General features: G+C 35.4%; 1 protein-coding gene across 1 annotated transcript in view; it reads left to right on the plus strand.

Annotated features, from left to right (window-relative positions):
• PARPBP (PARP1 binding protein) overlaps nt 1-24,834 on the plus strand; it is a 78,368-nt gene that overhangs the window by 36,096 nt on the left and 17,438 nt on the right. Inside the window, exons 5-9 of the mRNA XM_003269927.4 lie at nt 6,404-6,574; nt 7,697-7,851; nt 17,473-17,656; nt 20,575-20,753; nt 24,556-24,634. Of these exons, the coding sequence (XP_003269975.1) occupies nt 6,404-6,574; nt 7,697-7,851; nt 17,473-17,656; nt 20,575-20,753; nt 24,556-24,634 (768 nt within the window). The remainder of the gene's footprint in view (nt 1-6,403; nt 6,575-7,696; nt 7,852-17,472; nt 17,657-20,574; nt 20,754-24,555; nt 24,635-24,834) is intronic.

A 24,834-nucleotide genomic window follows, 5' to 3' on the forward strand; every position in this document is an offset into this window, starting at 1 on the left:
GCCGAGATGGTGCCACTGCACTCCAGCCTGGGAGGGCGTGCAAGACTCCATCTCAAAAAAAAAAAAAAAAAAAAAGAATAGTGAGCTTCTGATTCTGTTATGTCTTTACCTTAATTACTTGCCATTTCTCAGTAAAGCTTTATCTTATCAAATGAGATGAGGTACCCTTCTCTAAAAATCTAAGGTTAACTCCTTAATTCTCTACCAATTTAGGGGTTAGTGTAATAGTTATATATAATATAAGCAAATTAGATATTTATTCTTTTATTCTCCTTTTTGTGTGTCTATTATATGGATTCATGAATTTATATTTATTCAGTGTTTTAAAATGAGTTACACTCATTAACCTTTGATGCTAAAATAGAGGAAGCTGCTTCAAGCAGGTTTTTGGGTCTTTTTTACATGCTCTAGTAGACTTTTTAAGCATTTTCCTCTTTTCTGGTACAAGAAAATATCCCAAGCCCACCTTGAATGTTTTCTGCCCAGACCTGGTTCCTTTTAGAGATTTGTAACTATTTTCTCTTGCTTGAAATTTTCACTTATATTTCCTTTCTTTTCCCTTGATGCCCCAAAACTTGACAAAGTGATTGCCAAATTGCCTGATCTTTTCTTGGTGGCGCTTAAGCAGTGTATTTGTGTATCAAAAGGGTAGATTACTTAAAGATCTCTTTTATCTATCCTGTATGTGCTATAGGGAGGAAATTATAATTGTTATATTTGTATTTTTAAAGAGGAATGAACCAATTTGTATATGTGAAAATAATTAAGCTTTTAGAACTTCAGTTTATAAAGTTTAAAGGGGTATCTGTGAGTAAAGATTATAAGCATGTAGTTTCCTGATTTAAACAACACTGATAGTTTCATTGTGTTAATTCTCTAATTTCTAACTTTCGCTTTCTTGGATTGTATTTTCTAATAGAATTTTATCTGCTAGTTCAACTAATGGATTTGATTTTCTGAGGAGTATTAAATTGGCAGCCATCTTCCTAGCCATGCTTCTGTTACTTGCAGTTTCTAATTTTTCTTTTTACAAGATCTTTTTGGAAGTCAATATATTTCTTTTTTCCCCTCTGAGACGGAGTTTCACTCTGTCGCCCAGGCTGGAGTGCAGTGGCGCGATCTCAGCTCACTGCAACCTCCACCTCCTGGGTTCAAGCAATTCTCCTGCCTTAGCCTCCTGAGTAGCTGGGATTACAGGCATGTGCTACCACGCCTGGCTAATTTTGTATTTTTAGTAGAGACAGGGTTTCACCACGTTGGCCAGGCTGGTCTTGAACTCCTGACCTCGTGATCCACCTACCTTGGCTTCCCATAGTGCTGGGATTACAGGCGTGAGCCACCGCACCCGGCTGGAAGTCAATGTAGCTCTAATTAAAATCCTAATGTGAATTTTTGGGCTGCAGTCTTGCAAAGAAATATTTTGACCATCAAATGTGTTTACTAATATGACACCAGAGTCTTCAAGTAGGTGAATGGATTGAATTTGAGAAACAATATTTTTGTTTCCTTATTTTATTTTACTTCATTTTATTTTTCCTAAGGTACTAAACCATTGCTTTTAAAATTCTGAAGTAATGAAGGGAATAATAGAATAAAGGCCAGAAAAAGAAAATCATCAGTTAAAAAATCTAAGTATCTTAGTTTTTGTCCAACTTTTTTTTTGTCAGTATATATAAGCATTTATGCATTGGCAAACAAAAGTTAAAAAAAGACCCTGTATAAATTGTTAATCTTCTCAGCTTAGAAAAACTGACTTTCTTCAAACTGAGGTTGAATATCTGCCTGTCAGTAAGAAGAGATAGGAAAATAAACTTGGAATTGTCAGAAAGCTTAAATAAAATTGTCCAGCTTCTAAACAAACATTGCAAATACTTTGTGGTATGGATAGAATCAGTTTATTAAACAAATAAACAGAACAGTATCCTTATTTTTGGTGTCTTGGTAAAGGCTTTAATCTTGTGGATTTTTTCAATTTAGGCCCTTGCTCTTGGACATCATAACTATACTTATGTGGACTGCTTTTCCAGGGAGCCTCTTTACAACTCACTTGTAAATACAAGAGCAAGGAAACCATAACAGCCATGTTATCTGACCATAATGATAGGGATAGATTTCCAATTGCAGCCATGAGTTAAAAGAAACACTCTAACTGTGAGGACTCCAAGATTTTTTTCCCTGAAGTTTGCCCAACATCACAGATCAGAAGGACAAAATTTGCTAATCTTAAAGAGCAAGTTGTAGATGTGAGAGCTTAAGCCCGGTTTTTGTACCCAGTTAGGATCAGGTATATTCATATTTGTTAAGTTCTTGCTTGTTATTTTTGAACAGCGGAGGCACAGTGACATAGAGATTGCATTAAGTTAAATGTAGGAAAAGTTTCTGATTACAATGTGAATGTCACGTTTTCTCTGCTTTGATTTTTGGTAAATTGTGTTATTCTTCCCAAATGTCAAAGGAATACAAAGAACTGTGTTTTAGACAGACTATCGCACTGTGAAGTTAAAATGGAAACTCATATTATAGACTTGTGTAATAGAAGTATTGTGATTTACTGTGAAAATGAAGATAAAAGGACATTTGAAATATGAGCAGAGGCTGGGCATGGTGGCTCACGCCTGTAATCCCAGTACTTTGGGAGGCTGAGGCAGGCAGATCACCTGAGGTCAGGAGTTCGAGACCAGCCTGACCAACATGGAGAAATCCCGTCTCTGCTAAAAACACAAAATTAGCCAGGCGTGGTGGCACATGCCTGTAATCTCAGCTACTTGGGAGGCTGAGGCAGGAGAATCACTTGAACTTGGGAGGCTGAGGTTGTGGTGAGCCGAGATCGTGTCATTGCACTCCAGCCTGGGCAACAAGAGGGAAACATCATCTCAAAAAAAAAAAAAAAAAAAAAGAAATATCATCAGAAAACTACATTATACGTTATTTTATAAAATTTTAGGAGAAACCTTAAAGCTTATTTTTATTTGGTTGTGCCTTAGAATACCTTTCTTTGTAAGGCACCATAATAAAAAATATGAGCATTTATTTTATCCCAGGTTAAGTTTTTTTTTCTTTGGAGACAGTCTCATTCTGTTGCTCAGGCTGGAGTGCAGTAGCACCATCTTGGCTCACTGCAACCTCCACCTCCCAGGTTCAAGTGATTCTTGTGCCACAGCCTCCCAAGTAGCTGGGATTACAGGTGTGTGCCACCACATCCAGCTAATTTTTTTTGTATTTTTAGTTGAGACAGGGTTACACTGTGTTGGCCAGGCTGGTCTTGAACTGTTGGCCTCAAGTGACCCACCTGCCTTGGCCTCCCAGTGGTGGGATTACAGGTGTGAGCCACCACACCCAGCCTCAGGTAAGTTTTTCTTAATAGATTTTTAATTTTGAAATTTTTAAAAGGCCAAATTTATGTATTAATTTTTCTTTCATTCATCATTGAATGAAAACTCATTGAGAACCTATTGACAAAAACAGATTGATTACCTACTATAATGCAAGTCATTCTGTTAGGATCTGAGGACACATGATTTTCTGTCATGGAACTCACAAAGTAATAGGAGGATTAAGAAACGTTATCAGAAAGTGGCTAGGCATGGTGGCTCATGCCTGTAATCCCAGCACTTTGGGAGGTCAAGGCAGGAGGATCACTTGACCCCAGGAGTTCAAGATTAGCCTGGGCAACATAGTGAAATATTGTATCCTTAAAAAAATATTAAAAAGAAAAGTATCAGGAAGTGTTAACACCTATGCAGAGAATTATAATAGGGTGATATGCAGAATTATCACAGGATGGCAGGAAAGAGAATACATGAATGTCTACTTTAGATTGGGGAATCAGGGAGCATCTCTGAAAAGGTAACATTTAGTTAATATGCAAGAAAAAATCTTTCTCATGGTTAATCTTTAAACTTTGTTTTCTTGTAATTAAATTTGCTTAAATTTTATCTCAAGTCCATATTTAAGGCAATGCTTTCCTGTCCAGTGAAGTTTTTCTTTTAAATTGACCTGACTGTCTCCTACTTTTTAATAATTGTTTTTTACATGGAAATTTAAACAGTCAAAATATATTATCTTTTGAATTTATTTTAAGGTGTATGTGCTTAATAATTATCTAAGAGGCTTGCTAAGGATTTGTAATTTTTTATTGCTGCCTTTTTAAGTTTCTTTTATGCTTCAAAAATTTAACATGTGATTAGATTGAATATGATGAAATTTTAGTTTTAATAAGGGAAATATTTTCTTAGCATTTACAGATGATAAATTCCTAGGACATTAGTTGTGACTGAAATTACTGAAGGATTTTTGAATTTCATGTGTTTTGAGTGGGAATCGAGTTTAGAATTTGTGAGTCTGTTATCTGAGGGAATAGGCAAGAATATTATTTCAAGTGGACAGTTTGGGAACAATAAGAATTAGAAGCAGGATTCTAGAGCAGAAGGTGGGATGGAAGTAGTTGAGAAGGCAAAAAAAGGAAGAAAATTCCATGCAAGGAATTTAAGTTTGCGCTGCTCATGGTGGCTCATGCCTGTATTCCCAGCACTTTGGGAGGTCGAGGCAGAAGGATCACTGGAGCCCAGGAGTTCAACACCAACCTGGGCAACATAGTGGGACCTTGTCTCTACAAAAAATAAAAAAGTTTTGCTGCTTGTGGTGGCACATGCCTGTAATCCTAGCTACTAGGGAGGCTGAGGCAGGAGGATCACTTAAGCCTGGGAGGTTGAGGTTGCAGTGTGCCCTGATTGTGCCACTGCACTCCAGCCTAATAGCAAGACCCTGTTTCTCAAAAAAAAAAAAAAAAACAAACAAAAAAAAGGAATTTGATTTTGATGAAATCCAATTTATCTTTTTAGTTTTCCTTTTCTCATTGTGCTTCTGGTGTCTTATGTAAGAACTCTTTGCCTTATTCCAGGTCATGAAGATTTTCTGTTATGTTTTCTTTTAAAAGTTTAATAGTTTATATTGTACATTTATAGACTTATGATCCACTTTGAGTTTACTTTTATAAAAGGTGTGAAGTTTAAGTTGAAGTTCATGTGTTTTGCATATGGATGACCAATTGCTCCAACACCAATTATTGAAAAGACTGTCTTTTCTTCATTGTTCCTTTTGCACATTTCTGAAAAATCAGATTGCTATATTTGTGTTGGTCTGTTTCTGCATACTATTCTGTTCCATTGAGCTGAGTGTTCTTTCGTAAATACTACTCTATCTTAATTATTGTAATCGTATAGTAATTTAGATTGTTTCTCAGCATGTTTAATATACTGTTCCAATATCATCTGGCCTACATACTTCTGGATGATTTGTTAACCTTATTATTGTTCCTCTGTAGGTAATGTGTCATTTTGTTCTGGCTACACTCAAGATTTTCTTTTACCTTTAGCTGTCAGAGTTTGTATACATTTTGTTTGGTTTTCCTACTTAAATGGCTTATTGGATCTATAAATTAATGTTTTCTACTAAATTTGGGATGCTTTGGGGCAAAATTTATTCATATATTTTTTCTACTCTTTTCACTTCTGTTCAGGGATTCCAATTACGTGTGTGTTTGACCTCTTAAATTGTCTCATTAATCCCTTTGGTTCTTTCATCTTTTTTGTTGTTGTTGTTGTTGTTCTCCTTTGTTTTTCAGATTTGGTAATATCCATTGGTTTGTCTGTAAGTTCAACAATGGTTTCTTCTACTGTCTCCAAGTTGCTATTGAACCCATCAAGCAAATTTTGTTTTACTTATTGTACTTTTCATTTCCAGAATTTGTCCACTTTTCTGTTGACATTCCCTCTGTTAATTTGTTGATAACAGATATTCTTTTAATTCATTGAACATATTTCCTTTTAATATCTTGAACATAATTCATAATAACTGCCTTGATGTTTTTCTCCTAAACTCGGCATCTAGGTCTACTTGGTGACAATTTCTATTGACTACTTTTTACCCTGAGTAGGGGGGGTCACACCTTCTTTTTTCTTTGTTTATTGATTTTTGGATGAAAACTGGATATTATAGGTAATATTTTATAACAACTCTGGATTTGTCTATGTTCTTCTGAGAAATTTTGTGTTTTTGTGCTAGTGGGCAACTGACTTGCCTGAATTCCAACTTAATACTCTGTCTCCATTCTATGTTGGTATACAACTGCTGATATCTGTTCTTGGGTCTTCCTTTGCTGCTTTTTTTAGCTGGATTTTTGTAGGTCTCCCCTCTGCCTGCCAAATTTGGTAGTCAGTCAAGAATTTGGGGAGAGATGGAGTTTATTGATTGTCCAACCTGTTTTTATATGGCAGTTCTCTTTTTCTAGAGTTAAGTGAGGTATTGTGATTGAATGATTATATACATTTTTACTGCATATGAAAAAGATTATGGATTTAGAAGAATTGCAATGAAGAAATTAACTGAATATTTTATTGCACAGGTGCAGCTGCTAGCAAGGAAAATTATCTTTTCATATTTAAATCTGCTAGTGAATTCAAAGAATGACCTGGCTGTGGCTTATATTCTCAATATTCCTGATAGAGGACTAGGAAGAGAAGCCTTCACTGATTTGAAACATGCTGCTCGAGAGAAACAAATGTCTATCTTTTTGGTATGAATGTGTGACATGTTCAAAATTAAGACCCCTTGCACAGTGGATCCATGTATCCTAATATGCTTGTAACTAGGATGAAACAACTTTTAAGTGGTTAATTTATGTTCTACCTCTGTATTTGAAAATCCATGGTATTTTAATTTTTTACCATATCCTTCAAGTTTGGTAAAGGAGACTTTCTCTAAGGCAGTGTTTCCTTACATATATTCCATATAGTGCTAGCCCTGATAAATTCTCTGTGAATACATGTTTCCAGTGTCAAAACGTTTCTGTTAAATGTTCTTCGAATAAATGTTCCCAAGGGCAAAATGTTTAGAAGTAGTATATACCCTTATTGGTTATACATAATCCATTATTGAATATAAGAGCTCTGAGAAGTCCTGCCATAAAGAAATCTGCTTGTAGCAAATTAAGCTTGTTATTTAATCTGTTGTTTCCTAATTTATTTGACCATGGAACTTTCCCCTAAATTATTGACATTTCACAGGATTTGTCTTTCTTAGAATGTACCTTGGAACATTTCATCTTTGATTGAAACACTTACGTACAGCTATCACATACGTATTTTTATCATTGTAAGGACAAGCCTTTTGAACTATACATGATCCCAGGATGAGAAAGCTGGATGGAACTTAGTGATTATCTAGTCTGTATTTTTATTTTACAAATAGAGAGGCTGAGGTTTGGAAGTGTTAAATTGCCCAACCAATTCACCTGTTTAACACAACAGATCAGCTGACGCTAAAAATTCCCTTGTTCCATATAATAATTTCAATAGCTAGTAGTCAACTATATTAGAATATATTCATAAATGAGTTCTTTAGAGTCAATAATACATTCTAAAATTAATATACTTTAGCTCTTAATTTGTCCCCTAACTCAGCTCCTCAGCCTCAATCTGCAGCTGGGTGTCATTGGCACCATACTTGCTAGCATGAATTCTGCATGGCATTTGTTTCTTTGGTTATTTGCTTCTGACTCAAAGTGTGTCACGAGCCATAAAATGTGCTTCACTTTTAACTGTATACGCAGAATTATATAGATTTACTTAGCTTTATGAAGTAAATTACACTTTAATAAATCACTGGACATAACTTATCCATTTGTTTTAATTCATAGGTGGCCACGTCATTTATTAGAACAATAGAGCTTGGAGGGAAAGGATATGCACCACCACCATCGGATCCTTTAAGGACACATGTAAAGGGATTGTCTAATTTTATTAATTTCATTGACAAATTAGATGAGATTCTTGGAGAAATACCAAACCCAAGGTAATGACTTTTCATATATTACAAATATGTTATTAATCTATCTTTAAAACTTTACAGAATCGGGTAGAAATAAGAGATATTGAAATGACCAAGCATCAGACCAAACGGTGAGGTGAAGAAACAAAATCTAGATGAATAAATTAAAATCACATGACCTTACCTCCTAAATTTCTGCCTGTGATTCTGAGTTTTGGCCAAAGTCAAAAGTCACGTCCATACTAAATTTGATTAGAGAAGAGAGTTACCATTTATTTTTATCTGGATGAAATAGATTTTTGAGGACTGGCAATGAGCAAACAGATAATTTCTGTGTATTTTTTATTTAGCAATAAAGGAAACTGATATCAAGAATGAGTAAGAAAATTGACAAAGATGAAATCCCTATTCTATTTTCTGTTGTTTTTCATTTTCTTATGTGCAAATCTTTGGTTCATCTGGGATTTGTTTTTATGTGATATTGGAGGTAAGATTTTTAAAAAATCTGATAGACCCCCATTTATAATATTGGTGTATTGAGTGGTAAGTAAGTTTTGGGGGCAGAAGTGGATTGTGTATGCTAGCAATCATGGCGGATCATTATCAATTTGGTATCCTATAACATAAATAAACATAATAAAAATAGCTGATATTTATTGAACACTTGTTATATGTCAGACATTGTGCTAAGTTCTTTACTCAGATTATCATTTGATCATTACAACAACCTGACTTGATAGATACTATTACTATCCCTAATTTAGAGGTGAAAAAACTAAAGAGGGATCAAGTAACTTGCCCTAGGTTATATTAAGTAGCAGAGTAGGGATCTGAACACAGTCAGTTCTGTACATCCATTCTCTTAATGACTATATCTTGTTCCGTGAAACTTCATTCCATTCTAAGATTCTAAGAAGGTTTTTTTTCAGGATTTTATTCTGAATTGCAGTCTATCTTCTCATATGGATATCCATTACAAAGAAGTAAATTTGGAAGAGGGTTTTGAAAATAACTTAGAGACAAAATAAGTGACATCTTCTGAACTTCTAGATAATATATTGGGGAGCCATTTCTATTGAAATATCAGATATTAAATTTTTAAAAAATTTTTTGTAAGGCAATATAGATATATTTTGTTAAAGTCAAGTGGTACTACAGTCATCTGTCAGTTTTTTTGCCCTTGAAGATATTCCTTCTGGAGAGTCCCCTGTCATCTTTATTCAATCTTTGCTTTTGCTTGTTAGGCCTGTGTCAGAGTGGCAACCATGAACCTTCATCCTCACCTTGTGAAACAGTCTCTGCCTGTTTCCTGGCTCTTATGACTTTATTTTAATTGGTAAACCCCTTAATTTGCTCAAGTAGCTTTCTCAGAAAAAGTAAATGGTAAGCAAATATTTTTATGTTAGTCTCATATTTGATTGCATATGATTTTATGTCATGTTTCATTTATTTCTCTAAGATTATTTATTATATTTAATGTAAAAATATTTTTATCTGCTTCCTGAATGGTCTTTGTTTTATCTAGATTGGATGCTTTTCTGTTTTTTACTTTCTTTTTTTTGCCCTCTTTCATGGTAGAGGTGTTCCTACAATGTGTGGTGATTCTGAACTGTCCTTTCATATTTAAGAGTGAGGCCCTATAGAGCTGATTAGTAGCTCTGTACAGTGGGCTTATTTATAGCATGATGCCCAGTTGGCTCTTTTGTTGGAGACTTACTCTCCAAATGTCAGTAACTTTAGATCTTTTCTTTGGGACTTTCCCAAAAATTTCCACAGAGGAATCTTTTAATCTCTGAAAGCTGTAAATCTGGCTAGCAATATTCTGGGATTTGAGATAGGTCCAGGTTGATGCTGAGTCTCACAGTTCCGTATGTAGACTTACTCAATTCCTTTGTTTTTAGTCCTGCTGCCCCTAGGTCTGGAGCCTCTCATAGTTTCTTTAGAACAGTTTTGCTTCCCATGCTGAGGTGGGAGAGAAGCACTAGCCTGACTGCTCAGAATAGAGGGAGAATGGGGGTATAAGTGTTCCTTATGGAGACCGTCAACTAGCTTTTCTGTTTTCAACCCCGCCTTTGCATAGCCATCAGTATTGCCTTCAATTTCTGATTAATTTCTGAGTTTGCTTCTTACCAATGTTCCTGTTAGCAGTTACTTAGGTTTTAGCTTTTGTATTCTGGGTAGTTAGTTATGACTCAATCATCTGTTTTCATTTTTTTGTACTTTCATGAAATGCCTCTACTCTCATCAGCTGTTGTTTCTTCTCTCATTCTGTTTTTCTTCATAGATGGAAACTTTTTTGTTTTTTGCTTTTTTGTCATTTTAGTGAAGTTTTGGAAAAGAGCAGAGATAAATGTGTATGTTCAATCCAATATGGTTTGTTATAATTACATTCCTTTTGGAGGAATTTCTGGTTGTGGTCAACAGGGTAGAAATACATTTGTTTTAGAGGCATCTAGGGTGAGGGAATAGACTTCTTCAACTTAGCAGCCATTTATTTTGGATATCCCATGTGGTTATAACAAGCAAGTATCTTCTAGAGAAGGTCTTGAGGAAGTGAGTATCTAAATAGTGAATGTCTTCAATTGGGTGTCTGAATAGTCCACTTGAGCAATTTTTGTTATCTTTTTTGTGGTGATTTGTTTTTTTATTTTTGTTCTGCAGTAGGTATAGTTTTGTTTTATAAATAAAGTAAAATTATTAAAAACTAAAAACATATACCCTATACATATCATAATAGATATTAATAGAAGGTATACAGAGGAAAGGGCAATTGATCCCTGGTTTGTGGGAGCCGGGGATAAGGGTGTCAAGAATCCTTATCTGGATGGGTGTTACAGTTAAGCCTAATTTTGAAGGATGAACTAGAAGGAGTTAACTAGACATGGTGGGTGGGAAAGTGGATAACCCATTTGGACATTGCTTCACTGGTTATTCATTTTATCTTATAATTTCAACCTCTCCCTTTACTAGTACTTCAGCCACATTCTATAAGCTTATAAGAAATAAACAACAAACTGTCTTCTCTGTTTCTTCCCGTTCCTTCTTCCATTTACAGCTCAAATTCTTAAAGAAAATAGTTTCCTTTTTTCTGCTTCCCTCTTTGTAAGTATTTAATGTATATTTTTCAATAGACAGTAAACTCAATGAGAGTTTATTGGTTTTCTTCACTAATATTCCCTAGCCCTAGCACAATTTTTACCAGGATAGACAGTCAGTATTTATTTGATTGTCTGTACTTGACTGATTTATACTCCTTCACTTTTTCCCTCTACTGAAGCTATTCTGCCAGTGGTCACTTGTGGTCTTCTAACTATAGTCTTTGGTCTCTTTTGAGTCTTCAAATTTAGTCATTTCCTATTGGAACTCTTTTTTCCTATAACTTCAGATACGTCATTCTCTTATTTTCCACCTACCTCTTCTACTACATATATGCAAATTCTTCTAAATCTATATTTCAGTGAAATTCGAACCTCTTTCCTGAGTTTCAGAAACATATCCTCAACTATCTTTACGATGGTGCCTCACAGGCAACTCATATGTCCTAAACTAAATTTTTGTCTTTCTCTGCAAAACTGCTTCTCCTCCTGAAGCGATGAAGCCTGTCTCTCTCCAGCTCCCAAACAAGAATCTGGGGCATATCCTAAATGCATTCACTCATTAAGATCTGTCACTTTTTCTTACTTCACATTTTTTATGTTCTTTCTCCTCATCTCTTCCTATAGCTACTATTTTATTTCCAGTGTTTACTGTTTCAGACTTTCATCCTTTCTTTTCTGGACCGTTTCACATGTCACTGAGTTGTCTATTCTGCCTCCAGTCTTAAGTTGCCCTATCCTGTCATCCTCATTGCTGCCAGAGTGATTTTTCTGAAACAACAAATGTTACTCCCATAATTAAAACTTTTCAGTGATTCCATATTTGGTACAGGATAAAACTTCAGGAACCTCAATATTATACACAAAACTGTCTATGCTCTAACTCCTGCCCATCTCTCACTCTGGCCTGTTTATCCTCCTCGTCTCTGTCAACCTTAAAACTTAGAAATAAAAATGTATTTAGCTCTTGTATCTGAGGAAAAGTTTATACTACTTATTTTTAAATAGAAAAATTACAGTAATGTTTGAGTCCAAGGAAGGGTGGAATAGACAGACTGGGAAGAAATAAAGAAAAAGAATTGATTCTTACACTCATCGCCCCACTGCCCACTTTTCATGAGGCCATCTTAGCTATAGGTGACTGCATTTCTACACTTTGCCAGTAGGTGACACCATAAAATGCATAGTGTACTTTCACCTGAAAGATGTCTTAGATGTTTCAAGTTATATCAATTAATAGTTCCTTGTTGTTTAGAAGTTGAAAATTCTGTATTTCACATTTATCACACAACTTTTTAATGCACATTTACATTATACTGTCATGCGCCACTTGACGAGAGTATGCTCTCAGAAATGCATTATTAGGCAATTTCATCATTGTACAAACATCATAGACTGTACATACACAAACCTGGATGGTGTAGCCTGCCACACACATAGGCTATATGGCATAGCCTATTGCTGCTAGGCTACAAACCTGTATGGCCTGTTACTGTATCAAATACTGTAGGCAATTGTAACACAATGGTATTTGTGTGGCTAAGCATATCTAAACATTGAAAAGGTCCTGTTCAGAATGTAGTATAAAACATAAACATAGATAAACATACATAAGCATAGGGTACTTGCCATGACTGGAGTTTGCAGCACTTGAAGTTGCTCTGGATGAGTGGTGAGTGAATACGAAGGCCTGGAACATTATTGTAAGCTCTTGTAGACTTTATACACATTGTAAACCTAGGCCACACTAAATTTGTAGAGCAAATTTTTCTTTCTTCAAGAATAAATTACACTTAGCTTGCTCTAACTTTATGAACTTTAAAATTTTTTGACTATGAATTTTTTAAAATTTTGAAACTTTTTGACTCTTGTAATAACACTTAGCTTAAAACACAAATACATTGTACAGCTGTACAAAATTTTTTTCTCTGTATCCTTATTCTATATGCTTTTCTCTATTTAATTTTTTTTTTTTTTTTTTTTTTTTTTTTGCTTTTTAAACTTTTTGGCTTAAAATTAAGACACAAACATACACATTAGCCTAGGTCTACACAGGGTCAAGATTATCAGTATGACTGTCTTCCACCTCCACATCTTGTCCCACTGGAAAATCTTCAGGAGCAATAACACCCCTGGAGGTGTCCTCTCCTACAGTCACAACACCTTCTTCAGGAATACCTCCTGAAGGACCTGCCTGAGGCTATTTCACAGTTAGTGTTTTTTTTTTTTTTTAAATAAGTAGAAGGAGTACACTCTAAAGTAATGATAAAAGGTATAGCAAATACATAAACCATTAAGAGTCATTTATTATAATGACCAAGTATTATGTATTAAACATAATTATATGCACTATACTATTATATGCCTGGCAGCACAGTAGGTTTGTTTACACAAGCATCACCACAAACATGTGAGTGATGTGTTGAGCTGTGATGCTATGATGTTACATCATTAGGCAATAGGAATTTTTCAGTTCCATTGTAATATTATGGGACTACCATCGTATATGTGGTCTGTTGCTGACTGTAATGTTACTAAACAGCACATAACTATTTATATTGGGCTAAATATACATGTATGGAGTGTTAAATCTCACTGAAATTTTTCAGTCTAATCTCCTAATGTTAAAATTTTTCTTGTTTAAAAATATTTCAGGGCCGGGCTTGGTGGTTCACGCCTGTAATCCCAGCACTTTGGGAGGCCGAGGTGGGCAGATCACGAGGTCAGGAGATCGAGACCATTGTGGCTAACACGGTGAAACCCTATCTCTACTAAAACTACAAGAAATTAGCTGGGCGTGGTGGTAGCGGGCGCCTGTAGTCCCAGCTACTCGGGAGGCTGAGGCAGGAGAATGGCGTGAAACCGGGAGGCGGAGCTTGCAGTGAGCCGAGATTGTGCCACTGCACTCCAGCCTGGGCGACAGAGCAAGACTCCGTCTCAAAAAAAAAAAAAAAATTTTTTTCAGAAATACTTTTCATATATTTTTTGTGGCACCTTTAATTACATTTAATTTTTAAAGGTAAAATTTACTTCAACAAATAGTTATCAAATTCTTGAGTATGGTATGGAAAAGCAGTCACTTTATTTAGGAAAGTGAAGATACTCAGTAATTACATTAAAGTATTACCAATCATTTGTCTGTATTATTGCTTAGTGTTCTCTTCCAGTTACTTTATTTTGGTACAAGCTTGGGGATTCAATTGTGCTTTTCATCAGCAGCCTCGTGTTTCTTTTTCTGCCCCAGGGCACTGGTGTGATGCAGCTAGGAGTCAGGAGCTCAGTTTGCCTCTTTCTCATCTAAATTCTCCTGTTAATGTTTATCCAGAATAGCCACAATATATCTTCTGGGAAGCACTCCTGAATACCTTCTCCTTCTCTCTACTTCCCCACTCAAACTTGTCTATACTGTCAGTAGTTCATTGTATCATTATCACTTGTGAGCTCTTAAAGAGAAAGATTTTATTCATTTTTGTATTGCCAGTGAACAACATAAATATCTTGATGTCATTTTAGTTAAAACTTCTGGAGTTTCTAGGCTCTAGAAGCAAGAATTTGAGTTAAGCCACTGTGTTGCTGAGCAGATATTAGAAGCCAACCTAATGGTGGCTCTAGAAGTGAGTATATATTAATGGAGTAGTCAGAGCACTACTGTTTGGGGTATTTTGCCATGGCTTCAAAATGTTGACCTTGGCAAGTCTCTGAAATACAAGTCTTATTTTTTCCTAAATACAATTCAGCCAGTGAGTTACATCATCTTTAAAATTTAGCATTTTTGTCATGTAGAAGGAATGAGAAAAGGAGGTCAAAGGTGACTTTTCCTAATACCATTTGAAGCATTTTTTTTGTTCTTATAATTGGCACTAAGACACTCCCAGATTTTATTAACCATTTGAATCTTTTCCAAAACTCTTTTCTATTAGAGATTAATTCCCAGGAAAAGCATATAATGTTAATTATGTTTTCATTTTGGCTACACTTCATCCAGTTCACAGCTGAAAAAGAAAGTCCTCATATATGTGAAAGAATTCCTAGGGTCTACTCAGACTTCTGATTACAGAAGTATGGCAGACTAGGCCCCCAGCCTATTTTCTTCCATTGAAAATAATTAATAATGTTGGATAGCGTGTTTCAAAAATGCTTCTTAAATGCACTGGTAAGTAGGCAAATGTAATGAAAATACAGGTCAAAAATAGGTGAAGGAGGAAAGCCAGAGAGGCAAGTGAAGAAGGGAAGCCAGCTTTTAGCCCAGGAACTGGCCAGCATGGGGAGATAAATAGGAAACACATACCCATCCTACAGGGCTAAGCCCTCAGTGTAAAAATAAACTAAGAATAAGGGCTTTAATTTGACAAAAGGGTTTCTATAAAAACCTAGTTAATGGTAAAATTTTAGCGTTCTGCTTAAGAATAAGACAAGAGTTCCTGCTGTCATCAGTTCTTTTCAACATAGCATGAGATGTCCAATTCATTGTAATAAGACAAAAAGAAATAGGAGATATAACAATTGAAAAAATAAAATTCTATTTGATGATAATGTGACTAATTATATAGAAAACTCCAAGAATGTAAAGGCAAATTATTACAATTGGCAGTACAGTTTAAGAGTGTTGCTGGACACAAGGCCAATAAACATGCAATTGGATTTCTGTATCATTACTAAATAGAAGGATTTTTTTTTTTAAAAAAAGCTTCAAAAATGTAAAATACCTAGAATAAATCTAGTAAAAACCATACTAGCTTATTTTCCCTTGAAAGGTTCAGACTGAACGTGAAAGTCCCTGCTTGTCCTCTTCCACCTTGCTGCTAGCCCTGAGCTTTGTATCCTGATCACAGTGTTACTAGAGATGTTTGTCCTCAGGATGATATCCTGCTTGCTTACTATGCACAGCTTTCGACTTACCATGCCAGCTCTGGTTGGTTCCTTTTTGAGGGAGAGATTGGGTGGTACTGGGAGATTTTTTTCTCTTCAGTGATACGTTCTTCAGGGTATCTAGTATGCCATTGTGTAAGTAGACACCACCTAAATACTTTTGTATTGCAAATAATAATATGAATAGTAAAATATATATCATTTGTTTTACTATAAAAAATTTAGATTGTTGCACGTGATAGTATTCATTTATTCAACAAATGTACATCAATCATCTCTTCTGTGTACCAAATGTAAACTGACGGTATGAAGATCAGTAAAATATGATTGCTTTCTCAAGGAGCTGATTTTTTCATGACTTTTTTCTCACCCTTGCCTAATCATAGGAATCCCCTGTGGTACTTTTAACACAATGCAAACATTTAGTGCTCTTCTCTGGAGATTGTAATTCCATAGGATGGGATCTGGAGTTGATGTTTTAAACAAATGCTGGATATGAGTCTGATGGTTAGGAAAATACATTGTCATCATACACTAAGTCTCTCTGCAATCTTCTTCTAACTTTCCTCTTCTATCTGGACCAGCTATTTAAATGTGGACATTCATCTTTCTAGCTTGTTAGGGAACCTGGCATTTCTGTAAAACATACAACTTGGCAATAAGGCGAGAGTGAAAACTTCATTTCATCATTTCCTTTATGCCACCACAAAAGAGAAATTTAATAGCATACCCAAAGTTGAAAGTGGCAGAGCTGTGATATGTGCTCAGGCAGCCTGACTTCGTGGTCTGTAGTCAGACCACACCAGTTTCTCATTTGGCACTGTGCTGCCTTTCCAGTGATACCTCTAGGGATGGGATCTCCTGGCTTTAAAAGAGAATCCTCTTCTATTGGACACACCTCATTTCTTCCTTAAAATGGACCAAAATCCTTCCTCTTATATGTTTCTCACATTTGTCCTTTAGAGCAGAAGTTGCAACTCAAACTCTGAGATTTAGGTGTGGTATAAAGAAATATCAATTTCGGGTTTTTAAAAACACTTGTCTGTTGGCCATAGTTGGTCCACTTTCTTGTTTGCTTTAGGTCAGTACTAACTTGGTTAGTTTCCTTTTCCATATAATAACCTTTCACTTATTAGAATGCAATATCATGTTTTTCACGTCAGTTTCCTTCCTCCCTGTCTCTTCCCTCACACAGAACACCATGTGTGCTTGGACAAACTATTTAACCTTTATGGGACTCAATTTTCTCATTTGTGATTTAGGGATAATAATATCAACTTACTGAATTGGTTTTAAGATTAAATGAATGTAAGAGTCTAGATATTCAATGAGAGGTAACTGTTTTTGTTATTTTAGTTGTATCTAAAGGTATATATTTTAAATATATTGTATGTGTACAACCACTTCTGAACCTGTTGTATTTCACATATAACTAAATTATTTCCCATCAGCTTTCAAATCAAGGAAGAAGAAACTTATTGAAATTACTTGCTTTTAGACAAACTTTTAAATTTTGTTTCTAATGATCCTCATCTTTTTCTTAAATGCTTTAACTGTTTGATGTATAAGATCAAAGCAATAGTCTTTGAAAAGTGTTAACTCTGAAAATTACATTTTCAAGTCTATAAGCATATTGTAATTTGCAATACTGTTATAGAGGCAATCTTATTTCTATTTTCAGCGTTGCAGGGGGTCAAATACTATCGGTGATAAAGATGCAGCTGATTAAAGGCCAGAACAGCAGGGATCCTTTTTACAAAGCAATAGAGGAAGTGGCTCAGGATTTGGATTTGAGGATTAATAATATTATCAATTCTCAAGAAGGTGTTGTAGCTGTTAGCACCACTGACATCAGTCCTGCTCGGGTAATGAGCTTTTTATTTTTCATTATCCTTTTATACAAATCATTATCTCTTCTATTTATTGTAGAAATGGTTTATTATTGCTACTTAAGTCAGAAGAGTGTGTTTCCTGTGTTCTAAAATGATATTGAAAATGTAAGTTTCTCAATAGGATTTTGTAGGATTATATGTTCAACTTGGGTAAATTATCACATATTTGGGCCAAATTTCTGAATTTGTTAAAGTAAGGCATAGGGTAATCTCTGGTATCCCTTTTAGTACTAAAAACTTATAATTCTTGATGGATATTAAGGTGTTTTATGCTATTTTTCTATAAATATTCTTTTTTTTTTTTTTTTTGAGACGGAGTTTCACTCTTGCAGCCCAGGCTGTAGTGCAATGGCACGATCTTGGCTCACTGCAACCTCTGCCTCCCGAGTTCAAGCGATTCTCCTGCCTCAGCCTCCCGAGTAGCTGGAATTACAGGCGCCTGCCACCATGCCCGGCTAATTTTTTATATTTTTAGTAGAGATGGGGTTTCACTATGTTGGCCAGGCTAGTCTCAAACTCCTGACCTCGTGATTTGCCCGCCTCGGCCTCCCAAAGTGCTGGGATTACAGGCATGAGCCACCACGCCTGGCCTAAATATTCTCATAAACAATTACTTTCCCATTTACTCAGATATAAAATAAAAGCCTGTTTTTTCTGTTTCTGACTTTAATAATAAGCATTGTATTAGGACAACAACAGTCCTCTTAGAAATTGCTTCCATTCAGCAGTTTACTTTTCTTTTATAAATCTCTGTCTCTTATTTTCTGCCTCCATTCTCAGCCTACTGAAACCTGTACCTGGCAATTTTTAAACTGTATATTCCCAGAACATTTACTTATTCTTAATTTTTTTTTACAGAGATAATTAAATAGAGTAGATTCTAACCCACAGAATTATAAGAGAAATTGACTACTGTGTTTTTAGAACAGAATTTTATAGTAGTGTAGTTCATTTATTGCAGTTTATTCAATTTTTCTAACAGCCCCTTTTTATTAGGTGTGATTATGGTAGCCAGTGTATGAAGAAAGACTTTTGCTTAGTTTTTATTATTTATCATTCATTCATTCATTCATTCACTCACAGCCCTGTGGACCACTTTTAGCTATTTTTCTATAACAATGCTTGTTTTTAGATTTACTTTGAAGGTGGGGAAGATTCAGGGTTGTTGCCCTGTGTATTTCACTTCCTGGTGAATAGTTTGGCTCAAATGACAACCAGGTTATTACTATAAGTATCAATCAGAATCTGTCAACTTCAAATAATTAACAACATCAATTGCTTCCATTTCTTGGCAGAAGAAATAAAGATACCAACAATCTGGTTCTTAATTTCATGTTTTCAACCAAATCAGAGATCTTTGAAAAATATAATCAAATAGTACTCATGAAGTTACTATTAAGGAATATGGAATTCTCTGGTACTAATGAAAAATATGTGTGAAGCACCAGATTGTGATAGGCAATTTGTTATAATTTCAGTAGAGCTATATACATTATAGTTCACCTGGTAGCCTGAGTCTGCCAACAGAGAAAGAAGGCCAAGATGATACTGATGAAAGCTGAAGAAACTGGCACAGCTTATAACAGATGTCCCAGAAGATGTAGCTTTGATATCTAGGTATAATGTCCAGCAACCCTCTGGGTTAGGCATTATCATTGCCTCTATTTTGTCAGGGAGTTTAAGAAGAGAGTTCAAGCACCTTCTCCAGAGTTATACAGGATATACAACTAAGCAGTTGGTATCAAATCCAGTCAGAAATGCCTTCAGAGTTTGTGCTTACATGTATCTATACATAATATTTTATTATTATATATTTTATTTTATTCCATCTAGTCATGAAGTTTTTTTCAGCTTTCCCTTTTTAATCTGCTTTATCTCTATGACTACTGTCTTAGTTCAGAACTCTCCATTTCTAAACTGTTCTATTATAGTCTTTAATTTGTGACCTGTCTCCAGATTTGATAACATTTGTATCTCACAATATATTTTACACATTGCCATCATTGATTCTTTAAAATCTAAACAGGATCATTTTACTTCCTTGCTTACTAAAGCAAGAGATTTTTCCTCTGTAACAGACTGGCTTATAACTTCTTGGCATGATATACAAAGTTGCCCAGGCTCATCTCGTATCACTTCCTCCCTTTTACCTTATTCTTCAGCCATGCCATGCTACCTGGTCCCTGAAAGCACCATGCTCTCTTCTTCCTCTGGGTGCCTCCTCCTCTGTGGAATCATCTTTGATGCCAGGGTACATTGGTCACTTCTTTTGTACTCCCACTGCACTGTGCATACACTTATTAGAAACAGCACTTAGCATTCTGTAATGCACTTGTCAGTTACTTATTTATCAAGGAAACTATGGGTTCTTTGAAGGCAATAGTTGTCACCTTTGGAGCCTTAGCTTTAAGTACAGTGCTTGGGACATAATATATAGTTATCAATGATTATTGAATCAATGAATGTCAACTAGCTTTTCATTTTGGCATTTGATCTTTACAGTCATCCATGGCGCCTGTATTCAGATAGCCAGAACCTCATCCTTCTTTGGCATAAGAGAGAAAAAATAAATAGAGATGCTGAGCCATGGGGCTGATGTCACATAGCTAGATAGTGGCTAAGTTTTTCTGACTCGAAGCCTCATGTTATTTTGACCAGAGCCTAATGTCTTCTTTTGATGAGATTATTTTTGTGCTTTTGAAATTGGTCAAGTTGATTATAGCATGGCTTAAGGAAAAATGGTCACATGCCTTACAGCCACTTCTTATAGCTGATGTTTTATTACTTTAACAATAGATGAAAGAGGCCAGTGCCACAGGGAATTTAAAAGTATGGCCATTCACCCAGCTGGGATGATTATTACATTTACTTAAAATTGTTTTTTGTCTCAGCCAAAATCTCATGCCATAAACCATGGTACTGCATACTGTGGCAGAGATACTGTGAAAGCCTTATTAGTTCTTTTGGACGAAGAAGCAGCTAATGCTCCTACCAAAAACAAAGCAGAGCTTTTATATGACGAGGAAAACACAATCCATCATCATGGAACTTCTATTCTTACACTTTTTAGGTAAGTAATGTGGAAGTTATGTGTATTACAGATGTTAACTCTAGAGAATTACAAAAGAAATGTATGCTTATGGTGGGAAACTTAGAAACTACAGAAATTGTGAAGAAAGAAAATAAAAGTTAATTAAAGGGAGATTGAACATTTGAATTCAAAGCGGTTATATATAAAAGAAGTAATATTTTATGAGAGTACAGCCTGAGAGATGTCTTTGGTTTCAGTGTTGTTTTTAGTTCTTGTTGTTTTGCTTTGAAAATATTTCTTTCCTTTGCTGTGGATCAAGAATTTTGCTAAATATTTTGTTAAATTATTTCAGCCTTCCCAACCACCATGTTCTTAAGTGAAGAATTAGAGGCTCCACTTTATAAGTGAAGAATTAGAGACTTGAGAGATATTAAGTAATTTGCCCAAGTGAGGTATGTTAGCAATTAGCAAGGGTGTCTTTCCTAAAGCCTGAGGTCTATGCTCCCGGGACTACTATTCTGTCTAGAATAAGAGAGAGCACATACACCAAACTTACACTGGAATTGACAGCTCCTGGTTCTCCCTCAAATTATGAAGAAAAGTATTTACCAAATTAATGCTGGTATTATGTGTAAGACATTGATGCTGTCTTTGTCTACTCAGGCTGGCATAACAAAATACTCTAAACTGGGTAGCTTAAACAACAGAAACCTATTTTCTCTTTGGGCTGGAAGCTGGAGATCAGGGTGCCAGCATGGTCAGGGCTGGTGAGGGGTTTCCCCTTGGGTTGCAGATAACTGCCTTTTTGCTGTGTGCCCACATGTCCTTTCCTTGGAGAAGCACATGGAGAGAGATCTCTTTGTCTTCTTCTTGTAAGGCCACCAGTCCTATTAGATTTGGATCCCACCCATGTGACCTCATTTAATCTTAATTACCTCCTAAAAGCCCTATCTCCAAATACAGTCACATTTGGGAGTTAAGGCATATATATATATATGGGTGATGGAGTTTCATCTATAGTAGATGCTCTCCAGTTTTAATGATTAGGTCAGTCGTTGAGTAGGCTGTTGACATTTTTAATTAATTGGACATTCACTTTGAGAAACATTAAAATTTTTAGAACAACCATTTTAAATTGTATTTAGTACACTGTAGAGAATTTTCACAAAATTATCCTACTGCTTGATCTCTTCTATTTTCTACTGGAGCTATTTTATTGAAATCTGCCTTCATGATTGCTTCATATACTCTCTCCTATGCCTCAGTATCCTTTCTCTTCTCTTTAAACAGAAACTTTACAGTGGTCTATCATTCAGTATTGTCATCTAATTCCTTAAAATCCCATCTTCTTTACCAACTTCCATGACTATTCTTTTATATCTGGACATGAAATAATTCTTCCACATTCTACCTCAGAATGCCCAAATATTTTATTAACGATAAATATTTTTATCAGTGATTTACTTATACCTGCTGCTGGAATCCCAGAAAACAGTAAAAAGAAATAAATGAATTTTTATTTTTTCTCTTTTCATCTTACTTCTGTTTAACAAGTTTGCTTTTAGGTAGAAATATAAATAATTTCAATTTTCTCTGACTGAATTCATTTTCTTAGAGAAAGTTATTTTCCTTTCATGAAATTTTTATTCTAACAAATTTAATCCCAGAGTCCATTTTAAAAAGGAATCTTTCTAGGCCAGGCATGGTGTCTTATGCTAATAATCCCGGAGCTTTAGGAGGCCAAGACAGGAGCGTTGCCTGAGACCAGGAGTTTGAGGCCAATCTGTGCAACATAGTAAGACTCTATCTCTGCAAAAATAAAAAGGAATTACCCAGTGTGGTGGTGCATGCTTGTAGTCCCAGCTACTTGGGAGCCTGAGGTGGTGCATGCTTGTAGTCCCAGCTACTTGGGAGCCCAGGATTGCTTGAGGCCACAGTGAGCTATGATTGCACCACTGCACTCTCTCCTGGGCGACAGAGCAAGACCCTGTTCTCTTAAAAAAAAAAAGAAAAGAAAAGGTTTTTCTATACTTAATCATGTCACTGTTCACATTGCTATTGTTTACGGCTTGGATTCTGCATTCGCATTTCTAATTGTCATTGTGCAGACAAGCACTGGTCAGTGGTAAAGTAAATTTTCAGTGGTCTACACTGAAATGATAAAATTAAGACAATGAGGTATATCAATTTAAGGTTGTCAACTATTCTTTCTTAGGGTAGGCAATGTTTTATTCTTGCTTAGTAGTCATTTGAGTCAAGGGGGTTCTAACTCTGGCTCTATTAAGCCAAAAGGTATTCATTTATTAAGGTATTCAAGTTGGTCTGAATCCAAAACTATAGGGTGGGTCTTCTCCATTTCACCTTCTCTGACCCTCCTATTGGTATGTTTTTCTCTTTTGAATTCTCATACTATTTTGAATTTCAGTTATGTGTTTCTTATGTTCTTTACTTAGACTTCAGGATGCCTGAATATAGGATCAATAAATGAGTCAACTTTCTATTCTTCACAATATCTTGTATAGTGCCTTACAAATAGTAGAAGCTCATGAAACATTTAGTTACTGGATTAATTAACTAAGCAAACTATTAATATTTAGGATTCTCAGAATAGAAATAATGACACTTTTATAAAGTACAGTTATGCGTTGTTTAATGATGCAGATACATTCTGATAAAGGCATCGTTAGGCAATTTTGTCATGTGAACATTATAGAGTGTACTTACACAAACCTAGATGGTATAGCCTATTACACACCTAGGCTACAAACCTGTACAGTATGTTATTGTACTAAATAGTATAAAGAAATAGTAACATAAAGGTAAGTATTTATGTGATAGGAATTTTTCAGCTTCATTATAATCTTATGGCATCACTATCAAATATGTGGTATGTTGTTGACCAAACTGTTGTTACGCAGCACATGACTCATGACTGTATTATAAACAAGTAGATTTAGTTGTCCTTTATCCTATAACTGTGCTTTTGGGTAGGGGAGGGGCAGATACTAGTTTAAAAGCCATTTTGGTTTGTAAGTGTCTTCATCTCTTCAGGCTGTTAGAACAAAACACCCCAGACTAGGTAATTTGTAAATAACAGAAATTTGTTTCTCGTAGTTCTGGAGTCTGGAAGTCTAAGATCAAGGTGCCAGCAGATTTGGTGTCTGATGAGGGCCTCTTCCCCATAGATTATATTTTCTTGCTGGGTTTTCACATGGCTGGGAAGACTGAAGGGCAAAAAGTGCTCCCACAAACCCTTTCATAACGGCACTAATCCTGTTCATGAAGGCAGCGTCCTCATGATTTAATCATCCTGAGGCCCCACCTCTTAATACCACAGGTGGTTGACTTGTGATTTACCTTCACACGACTTTACAATTGTGTGAAAGCTATACACATTCAGTAGAAACTGTGCCTCGAATTTTGAATTTGGATCTTTTCCTGAGCTAACAATATGTAGAATAATATTCTCTCATGATTCTGGGAAGCAGCAGTGAACCACAGTATTCAGATAGCCACATGATCATGGCGATAAACAACTGATACTCTACTGTGTTGCCTGATGATTTTGTCCAACAGATATTGGAATGTACTAATTCCAGCTAATTCCATGTTTAAGATAGGCTAGGCTAAACTATGATGTTCGGTGGATTGGATGTATTAAATGCATTTTTGACTTAATGGTATTTTTAATTTATGATGAGTTTATCTGGGAGGTAACCGCATCATAAGTTGAGGAAAAACTATATTGTATTGGGAATTAAGTTTCAACGTGAATGTGGAGGGAAACAAACATTCCAACCATAGCAATAAATTTTTGCCTTTTTTTTTTTTTTTGACACAGGTCTCCCACACAGGTGAATAATTCGATAAAACCCCTAAGAGAACGCATCTGTAAGTCAATGCAAGAGAAAAAAATTAAGGTACAATTTAATGCATGCCATGAAAATAGCAAACACTGTTTTATTTTTAGAAAAAATAAATACATAAAGCTGAGCTGGGTATTGTAAATATTGTAAACATTGTACATGACACAGTAGGAATTACATGGAAAATGAGTTATGACAGTTGACATACAGAGACTTTCCTTTTACACAGTCTTGACTAATCTGTTTCTGGTTTC

This window comes from Nomascus leucogenys, chromosome 10, assembly GCF_006542625.1.
Source record: "Nomascus leucogenys isolate Asia chromosome 10, Asia_NLE_v1, whole genome shotgun sequence".
NCBI classification, from domain to species: domain Eukaryota; kingdom Metazoa; phylum Chordata; class Mammalia; order Primates; family Hylobatidae; genus Nomascus; species Nomascus leucogenys.